The sequence below is a fragment of the Podarcis pityusensis genome (assembly GCF_964106645.2).
Source record: "Podarcis pityusensis genome assembly, chromosome: 6".
NCBI lineage: Eukaryota > Metazoa > Chordata > Lepidosauria > Squamata > Lacertidae > Podarcis > Podarcis pityusensis.
The window spans coordinates 73,605,678-73,616,446 of record NC_138030.1 but is presented as its reverse complement, the minus strand read 5'-3'; the positions used below and the strand labels follow the sequence as shown (position 1 = coordinate 73,616,446).

General features: G+C 43.1%; 1 protein-coding gene across 1 annotated transcript; it reads right to left on the bottom strand.

The window, feature by feature from the left end:
- Positions 1-1,484: 1,484 nt before the first annotated feature.
- On the bottom strand, positions 1,485-10,769 carry RPL5 (ribosomal protein L5). Its single transcript, XM_081008804.1, has 8 exons — positions 10,618-10,769; positions 9,118-9,187; positions 8,902-9,017; positions 6,609-6,743; positions 5,545-5,747; positions 4,766-4,943; positions 3,282-3,370; positions 1,485-1,643 (listed from the first exon to the last, which is right to left on the bottom strand). Exons 1-8 carry the CDS (start codon positions 10,618-10,620, stop codon positions 1,544-1,546), a joined length of 894 nt encoding a protein of 297 aa, XP_080864930.1. The 5' UTR covers positions 10,621-10,769; the 3' UTR covers positions 1,485-1,543.

The following is a 10,769-nucleotide window of genomic DNA, read 5'->3' as shown; positions in this document are numbered from 1 at the left end:
AACCTGTACTTGCCTTTTATATTAGTATGTAGTCAGGCTGCTGCATGGAGTTATCCTCCCAACTGAGGCTCTGAGATAACAATTTGCTCCGGGAACAAAGAGGCACCTAGGCAAAGTAGGGACTGCACCCAAAGTTTCATGTAACATCATCTATTGTGTCACACTGCTCACCTTCAGCATCAGGGATGAGGTGGATAAGGCAGGTCTTGCTACAGAGAAATGTAGAGGGAACCTGATACTGGGCCAAGTTTCTCAAATTTGTCTGTGTTCTTCCAGAAGAAATTTGATAAATCTGCTAGACAGTTGGGCATTATGTCTGGTCCTGACACAGCTAGCCCTTAAATCTTCTATCAGATTATCCTTCCTGCGCCTTAGCAAATGCTTTAACATTGGAATTTCTTCAAGGTCTAACAGCACGTCATTCTTTTGTGGAACGTGTGAGGAAGTAGGCAGGTTTTTCTAACACTTTTGCTTTTACAAGTATTTACAGCACAACTTTCCTTTTGTCAGGCCTGGATTGGATTCATACATACTTAGACCCACTGAGTGCTGCCATCTGACTCTTCCCACTCTCCACTCATATTTTAAAGAGGGCTGCTTGGTTTAGAGGAAGGTGCTGCCATCTCTCTCCATGGCTCGTACCTCAAATGTTAGAACTGTGCCTGCTACCCTACAGAAGGGAAGGTGTTTGTTTTAAAAAGAGAGCCAACATTCTTCTCCAAAGCGCCTGCTCTGCCACTTTGACTGAATTAGACAAGCAATACGGAAGATGCTTCATGCACACATACAGCAAGCATAATTGCATGCCAGTTCCATTCTCTAAAGCCCACCCCATTTCCCTCCTCCCCTACTGGCACCATGTCATTAAGGCTTGGGAGTGACGCTAAGTTCATGGAAAAACAACTACTGTTCCTAGAGCTGAACCCAGTTGAGGGATTGGGGTTGGTTTGCATTTCCAAGACCTGAATGGACTAAGAAAGTGGACTTTGAATATCCAAAGAGGTCCTCAGCTGAGCACCAACAGACTCCATGATGGAGCAAGGGCAGCTCTGAACGGAATCCCTCTCAAGGTTCCATTTTGACAAAGCCCTAATTTAGACTATGGAAGTTGGACAGAACAGGGTAGTGTCCCTTAAAGCTTTTGTCCTGACTGGCTCAGAAATCATTCTCCATAATTAATCTGTACTTGATAAGCAAGAGCCCAACACATGCAAAAGAAGCAAACTCCAGTCTTCTCACATGGTCTGAAGGCCACATGAGACCACCACTTTCCTGAAGCTAAGCACTTAGATGGGTTAACTGCCCAGAAACCACACTTATGGCACCTTGGACTCCCTGACAGAAGAAAAGAAGGATATAAATGTAAAGGGATGGAATTTGTATTTTAAATAAAAGAATAAAGCAGGTAAAAAGAAGAAGCCAGCAGGTGTTCAGTTATCCAACAGCAGCTATGATGTAGCATCAGTAAGTCAATGCTTACAACATTGGTTCAATAAGTTTATTCTCTTTTCTGACATCTCCATAGAAAATTATGGAAGGCCTCTTAGCTATCAGCCACACGCTCCTGGGCCCTTAGGAAGCTAGCCTTCTTTTGGGCCACACGATCTTTCTTCTGGGCAAGGGACAACTTGGGACGGTTCCACCTGCAAATAAGAGATTGGGTTAGTGTTGCTGATGTGTCAAGCATAAGGCATGAGCCTTATGAACAATCTTTTTTTTTTTAAAGGAAAAACTTGACTTCAACCTACTATTTCAAAGTGCCACTCTACAGGCTACCACTGATTTTGTTTACCTTTTTAATCCATCACTGTGCCACTCAGGGCTATCTTATTTTACCATGTAACATAGTCAGGTATTGAGAGGCAGTGACATTCTTCCCAGGAATGTCAGATCATTCTAAACATGCCTGTATGTTATGACTCCAACAGCAAGTATATGACATCAATACAGTCCATCCTCAGAAGGCAGGATTATTATAACTCTGCAGCTGTATATACTTACAGCAGAGGACCTACCATGTCACTGCCTCCCCTCCCCCAATTTCTGGGGTTATCAGTTCTGCAGTGGCTTAATTTTCCAACTATATTTAAGTCTACCTGATGTGAGTCTTAACATGGAAGGGAAGGGGAAAGTTTTCTTATGCGGTTGCATAAAACAATTCAAATCACTCAACTCTGGCCAAGGTTATAGCGCAGAGATGGGGAGCCCTTGTTTGCTGTGCTGAGAACCAAAGATCACCTAACTGGGACTTTTGAAATTTAGCCAAATATTGCATGTGGCCCTAAAGCCACAGGTTGTTCACATATATGATCACCTCCCTCAAATACCCTTCAAGACCCTCAGAGAAAGATGGCCCCATTCCATCACTCAAGTGTTCACTGCTAGATTTGCTAATTTATACCAAATACTGACTGGCAGGTCCACCAGGAATACATCCAAGTTCTGTGAGATTTACACTCACCACTAACTAAACTAGGTAGGCAAATGAACATGGCTGGGACCCTTGAATGCTTTACAAATGCCTGTGGAAAACTCCTAGAAGAGTAGGATACAAGGTGATTTAAAGGTTAAGATGACATTCCCAGAGCAAAAGGTGTTCTATTAACTTGAAAACTAAGCAACCACTGTCCTTAACTTTCAACCAAGAATGGAAAACTCTGTGTTTGTCATACCAAAGAACACTAATAACCAATGCAGCCAAAACACCTCTGGCCTATAGAATCAGGCCAGAACAATCATAGGAACTAAGTGGAACTGCTGCTTTTCTCCTGCAACCAAATTAAGAGCAGCCCATGAAATACATGTTAAGTGATAACAAACGGAATGAATTGTTATCAGTTCTGTTCTACAGCTGCTCATATTCAAACTGCCAGTACTGCCATTTCTAAGATCCCTTCTTGTTTTGATCTACATTAAGCAGAGATCTTAAGGTTCATAAGCAGCACCCAGCTTGCAAAGGCAGAACTTCCTGCCGGGAACAAGCTCATGAAGGAGGCTGCAACACAGGAGGAGCTTTAGCAGCTTGGATGCAACCCTCAAGCCTAAAACGATCTAGCCCAAGCTGTTAAAGCACACAGGGCTTTAACACTAAGCTTCCCAATAAGCAAAAATGTTTCTGAAAATGCAGATTCCTGCCACAAAACTAAGAAATCTTCCCATCCTAGTATTCGCCAATTTTCAGTGTTAATGCATTTCAAAAAGTTTCAGTGGCACAGCACTTTCAGTAACAAACATTTCTTTATGGCATATCATCTTGCAGGAGGAGAAAATGACCATCTCACCTCTTCTTTTTGACTTCCCTCTTGGGTTTCTTTTCGTGGACTGGATTTTCACGTATTCCAGCATGGGCTTTTTTATACAGTTCTTCCATCTGAAATAAGGATTTTAGAAATCAGTTTTACATTTTGTACATGTTGACCAAAATTTACTTGGCACTCCCGCCCCCGCGCTGTAATGTATTATAGGAAGTAATGTTTTAAAACTAACTCATATACAATATTGTCATAATTACATACCCCATAATTATTCTAGATAAGGACACAGAATGAATGCACAAATCAATATGGAGTTCATTCGTATGACCTTTCTTCCAACATTTAAGTACGTATAAAAGAGACCCACAATTAGAGGAACTTGGGGCAAATTCACATTTGGGATGAGTGGGAGGCAGGAAACACCTGTGTATGAACAGCCATCATATGCACAGCACTAGTTAGTTTTTACAATTTTCAGTACTCAAGCAGGCTGGGACTATTGACCACTGACCATTGAGTACCAACAACCCTCACAAGAAGCGGTCAGCCACTTTGCCACTTGAATATTTTGATTCCTTCACAGAAGCAAAATTAGCTTAGTCAGGCTCTAACTTCACACACACAAACAGAGATCTATGTGGTCCAGAGGTTTTCAGCCTCCTCCAAATCAACGGAGGGGGTGGGGACTAACATCTCCAACTAGGAAACTTGCATCTTACTTTCAACAATAAATTATGATTTTGCAAATGTGTGGACATCTGTTCTTCTGCCTAACCACTCTGAAGCAGCCAACCTAACAGTTTCTTGGTTACCAGCCCATGAACTCGAGCAAGCAAAATTTCCACAGGGGCTCTGGAGTTCCCAAGTACACCAAATGGCTTAATACTACAAATGCATTTCCTCTGAAGGGCAAATTATGCTAAAAATTTATCACAAACCAAAGTGCTCGTGGTTTAAAGTAGCCTTGCATATCAGCAATTTTATCTGTGACTCACAACAAGAGTGCTGGTGCTGGATGAGTGGCCACCTGCAAGGCTGGATTTAAGACTCATTTCCTCATATCCACTTAGCAGTGCAAGAAAGAAGGAATTCATGCACCTCTGACTGCTCACGTCCAACTGAATTCCCAGCGCTTTCTGCACCCCTGCTTCCCAATCCAAGGCTACTACTATCAAGATGCTCTCTCATCAAAGGTCTGAGCAAACTTTGAGCCTTTTAATCACCAGAAGGAAGACAATTTAGGAGTTAACCAGGGAATTTACAAGCAGTCAGGAAACTGGACACGTATTTGTGGTGGATTTACAAATGGAATGATAGGTCATTATTTAATAAGATGTTTTCAGGGATGTGCAAAGCTCATAACACAAAGATACTAGGCCTGAGATCTGAAAGATCCCAGATACTTGCTAGTATTTTCCCATAAAAGTGTCCATTGCCAGCAATATCAGTTCAACACAAGACACACTCTTAGTACTTGCTTTTTCAATCACTGTGAACATCAAGCATCTTACCATATCAGGCGTCACGTTGTTCTTTATATACTGGGAGAACTGTTTCTTGTAAGCATCTTCGTCTTCCTCCATCAAGTAACGCATGTAATCGGCAACATTCTGTCCCATGATGTGCTTGCGGTGGACCTCTGCGTTGAATTCTTTGCTCTCCGAGTCATAACCAGGGAAACGTTTGGTACTGTCAGACATGAATTGAGGAACCCTCGTTAACATTTGGGAGAAAGCATTTCTTAAGCAAAAATCAGTCAAGACCAGCCAGAAATTTCAGCCACCATCAGTCCCGTCTTGAAACACTGAGCTCTCTCATACACATGCCAAGGACCAACTACAACATGTTCAAGTCAGTGGGACATCATCACATAGCAGCCAGATTGAAGACAAGAAGGAAAAAAAGGTGAATTATTAAGGAGCGTTGTAATAAAGGGGTTCTTTGGTAGGGCAGCAGAAACAACAACCTGTTTTACTCTTCTGGGTATTGCTTGTACAATCTACTGCTGCTGTCAAAGTGATGAATGGTGGTAATTATCATATGAGCCAGATCTCTGAGCGTCTGGTATGTGGAAGACTGTGGTGGAGAGGAGGCAGCAAGTGAAGTCCGCAATGGGAATATCATACCCAGGGCCAAGTGACTTAAGATGCAGCAAGTAGCATTAAGCACCACCACCACCAATGGTGAAAGTTAAATATACTGAATTTAAATTTCAAAACAAAAACATCTCCATTTCTAGAGGAAGTGTTTGAACTATCAGTCCCGGGGGGTGGGGGTGGGGGTAGGTTACCTGTGTGGAATGGAAAGACCACCATCCACAGCTCCTTTCAGAGCACCGAAAACTTTGTTCCCAGTGGTAGTGCGAGCAAGGCCTGCGTCCAAATAGCACGTAAAGGCACCAGGTTGCCCATCCACGCTTTCTACATTATACTCATCACCCGTCACTTCAACTTGACCTTCGTAGATCTTATCAAGGCCAAATTTGTTCAGAAGCTGCAATGAACAAGGCAGACAGGTCTAAGTTCTTCTTCGCAGATCTACTGCACTGGAGACCAAAACAGGCTTTCGGTGAAACATTGCACATATCATGAGACAGAAAGACAGGCAGTTTGCAACCCACTCCAAGGGCCAGTTGTGACCAGAATGGTAAACTATTAATTTTAAAGACATTAACTCATGCACCAACAATCTTTTAGGAGTCAATAGTGCACACAAGTGATGCTACAGAAGCAACTTTTTGAGACTACAGTCAGCAAAACATTTTCCAGCCCATTTTCAGCATGGGATTTGCCATTTGGATAACACCCTAATGTGAGAATTCTAAGTTACTAAATGTAAGCTGAGCTTGCCGTACCTCTACTACATTACAATGCAAGGAAGTCTCTAAAGCCATGGCTGAAAGGTGGGAGAACATAACAAGAGCTACAGAGGAAGGGAAATAGAAACTTGCAGTAAAGAAATTCCACCGATATAAGAATTCTGCGAAAGTAATTTTACTTTCATCAAGTACTAAGGAATAACTGGTGGCTGATATGCTGAAATGACAGAAGCACAGACACACACACACCCCAAACCCAACGTTCTGCCATCTTCTCTAACCCAGTATTTATTTCTTGCCCAGTTCATTTTGCATGGTGCCGTCTTAATACACACAAAATCCCAGGTTTGTACTTGAGGATTAAAACAGAAACAGACTGGGTAAGTGGTGATTTGCATATCCCACCTCTTACAGACATACACTTTAAGCCAATACTATAAAACCCTAAATTTCCATTATTTGTAAATTATGTGTCTCAATCTGTGTCAAATAAGCTGGTGCAGATGTTATTCTGATTTTTCAGAATAGATACATACCCTGCGGGCCAGCAGCAAGCCTGTGCAATAGGCAGCAGCGTAGTTGGTCAAGCCTACTTTCACTCCGTACTTTGGCAGCTCGTGAGCGTATGCGGCACAGACAATCATGTCGCCTTCAATTCTGGCATATGCGATCTGACAACAAAAACAAGGTTAGTGGGCGACCTCCAACCAAACAGCTGCAATATTAATTCACTGCAGTCTTCCCTCTGTTTGAGAGGAGTGCCATCAAAGTCAGCAGTCCTGTAGTGCCAACCTTCCCCCATGTTTTTCCCCCCATACCAGAGTGCACCCACAATGTCTGTAAACACTGTATATCTACCTAAGAAGCATGAGTAAGTAAAGCACGTATCAGCAACAGCTAGATCTTTATCGGAATAATAAAACCTTATAAAAGACACTGACCAAATCATTCTCTCCCTTCATCATCTGCTCAGTTCCCACCTTGCCCCCTACCGTTGATCTATTGATCCTGCTCCTCCTTTCCCATGCCCTCAGAGGGTCATGTTGAGACTCTCTTGACTGTAAAGGACTACTGGTACTTTAAGCCACAGACAAAGGGAGAATACACATACACAGTAGCTACAATAGTCCTGCATTTTAGTTATCCAACTACAAAGAATGGTGGTGGCAGAAATAAGGGCTGTTAGGCAAGTGCTGCTATAAGACCAGGACAGTTTGCCACTCAGCTTCTCATCCAGGACAGCTGGTTCCTCAGGACTGTATGGCACATGCTTAACCTTTTCCAGGTTTTCCAAGGCATTCCAATATGAAAATATAACAGGGGAAAGACTGCCAGTGATGATATACATATTTAGTCCATTTTTTCCCCAGTTTTTGCATCCCAAATTGCAAAGACGTTTGAACACTGTTGTCAAAAAGTAAGAGATGTATAGACTAAAGAAACCTGTTTCATTCATAGCTTTGGAAATCAATAGTACTTCTGGAGATTTGCTTAGCACATGGCAATTTCCACGTAAAAGGGTCTACAACAGCAAACCATCAAATGCAACTTTGCCAAGTAGAATAGTAGCATTGCCACCCAATCCTACCCCACTCATCATTTCCACCCTCCACCTCTTTCCCCCTTTTCTTCCTAATGTAACACTAATGTCTCAACAAATGAAACTGATCTGTAGAAACGTAACCTGAAAAAGAGACATCGCACATACTTTTGTAAACCAAGAAATCTTTAATAATTTTTTTTTAAAAAATGCAACTTTGCCAATGATATTGAAGTGAGGTTTTTTTTTAAAAGCTGTCCAGCAGTCCTGTCTTCCAGATTCAGGTAAATTAAGCATAAAATATCTCACTCATGCAATGAAAGATCTACAACTTTGAAAACCACTGACATACACTTATCCAAGATCAGAAGTTACACTCAAAATGGAATTCTGACAATTTCTGTGCCAGTCCTTACCAAATTCAGAAATGCAACACATGCAGTGTAAGTTTAAAACTGATTTTACACTAGTTCAAGTTATGGCTTCCTCAAAAGAACCATGGAAATTGTAGTTTAAAGGCACTGAGAGTTATACTAGTGATTACTAGCCCTTTTGCAAAACTACAATTCTCAGTGCTCACTTGTTGGTAGCCATGCCAGTTAAATAGCCTGAGAAACGTCTTCGCAATTTGTTCCCTGCTTCTTTTCTACATGATACTCATAAGCAGGAAGGGTCAGGGGAATATTTTTAGAAGAACTAATAGAACAGTTAAAAGAAAATGTCATACGAAGATTTGTGAAAGAATAATTTCACCTTCACTCTCAGCATTTTCTACAGGCTGGTAGCTCTTTTGTTCCTAATGAAAGCATGCTGAACGTTTTGAGATGCAACATGTATCTTTGCATAGAGAAGCACTTCAGAAATTAAGTAGCAGAAAGCAGAGCTTGTTCAATAAGCTCCTTTGAGCCAAAAAGGCAATGTGGATATGCAGTAATATATATACCTGGCAAAGAATTCCAGGGGATGAAAAAATGTTTTGAGATGGTAACATAAAGGGCCTATTTTGCTGATTTTAAAGATTTCTTCTTAGAAAAAACATTCAAGACACTTCCTCAAATTTATCCATTACCAAGTCTTGCTTTCCTACAAAAGGAAGTATTGTCACAGGATATGGCCTATTCTAGGGTTTAGAATAGTTTCTGCCTAAGAACTACCTTAGAAAAATAATAGGTTCTTCTCTTCCTTTATAAAGGCTTATGTACATGTTACATGGGCATTTCTATGAAGGAAATTTGTGAAGTGTAAAGCAGCTCTCTGCAGTACAATCAAGGACAGAAAGGAGACCTTACCTGGCAAATGATATCTCTGTTGGTGACACGTACAATCATCCTATATTTAGGGGTGTTGTACTTGTTTTTATCTTGAATCACCAAACGTTTACGAGCATAGTAATCAGTCTTTCCCTCTGAAACAGAAAGGTGACACATTGGAATGTATTTAGAAACTGCAGGTTCAAGGCCACATCCATCTAATTTATTGAAAGCTTGCCAAGAAATAAAACATACCTCTCCTTCTTCGGAATTTGACTTGATACCTCTTGAAGTAGGCCTTATTCTTGACAACTTTCACGAACCCCTTGAATAAATGCAACACAGAAACGTTAATGTCAAAAACGTTTGCATAATAATCTTGCAAGTGAAGATAGCATGAACTTAAGTCAGCAAGGAGAAAAATGGAAATGTGTTTGAAAAGTGCACACACAGCCTAAAAAACAATTATAAACTTAAGACTTCTTTATGGCTGTGATGCAGAGGAAAGCAATGTCTTCAAACTTGCTCAGTAGCAAAGTGCTTAGCACCCATTAATGACACCTTCATCTTCAATTGTAAAACGCTTACTGTTTTAATATAACATGCCATTGAAAGTTTCAAAGCTTTCCAGAATCCAGTAACTACAATTGGACTACATAAAGCATTTATGGCAATGATGGGGAAAATATAGTAAATACTAAGTTTGAAAGTAGCAAGTAGCAAGGTGTCTGGATGTGGAAATCAAGTCTTCCCAAAACTGAAGGATTTATGCTGACCATCCACTAGAGGGGAGAAGACGTTAATAAAATTATCCCACCAACGCCTTGCCTTACTTCAAAAAGCCATCACACCTTGGTATCATTACATTTTCCTATAGGCAACAACGAGACAGATCCACAGGCCCTGGGTTGGGATGGCAGCTAAAGCTCTAGAACCTGCCTTTCAGCAAGTTACACACATGCCAGCAAATCCAGCTTTGCCAGTGACACGTATTTGACAAAGTCGGGATGAAACTGATGTGCTGTGGATGTTTGCACGCGGTGAGACATGTGGCTCTTCCAAGACAGTCTTTAACCGGGACCAAAGGGGGCATCGCCTGACCCCCCAGGACACAACACAGCGCAAAGCTTCCAGAAACGAGGGACGCTGCTTTACGCGAGACCTGCGATTCCAGACTCTCCCCTCCAATTCCCCGCAACGCCTTCAGACGGCCTGCGTCTTGACCCGCAAGTTATCCATCACGCTTCCTCCCCACCCCCGCTTCCCGATCGCGCAGCTATCGTGAAGGCCAGGCCCGGAGCCATGTGTGCACGCCGGGGGGGGGGGTGCATTCAGACACGCAAGGCCCGAACCTTTCGCCACTGCTGCGCTCAAGGGCCGGAAGATTTTGGGAGGCAGGAAGAGAAAATGCAACCAAGTCGGAGAGCGGGGGAAAGAGGCGCTGTGCGGGCGGGACCGAAGAATGCAAACGGAACCAAAACGGGGGAACCCGAGGCGGGGGGGAACCTTAGAAACCGACCCGGGGAGGCGTGTTTGGGGGGAGCACCAGCCGCGGCCCTTCTACTGGCAGCGGCTTAAAGGCGGCTGCTTGCAGCCATTAGGCCACGCTGGAACTCGCTTCCGCAGCCGGGCCTGCCAGCTGCGCAATCCGAATCCATCCGGCCGGCAGCGAGCGAGGAAGCGGGCAGCCGGGGTTCGAGAAAGCGGAGCCGACTCTCCCCTTCCCATCCTGGCCCATTTGGTGCCGGTACTGACCATGGTTCTCGGTTCTGTCCGCTTTCGCTAAGGCCGGGGGCCGCGCAGCGAAACGTCCGCAAGCCGTAGCGCTGGGGGAAAAGGCCGAGCTCAGCGCGCAGGCGTTACACGTCACCTGGCCGACAAGGCAGAGAGGCCCCCAAAAGGAGGGA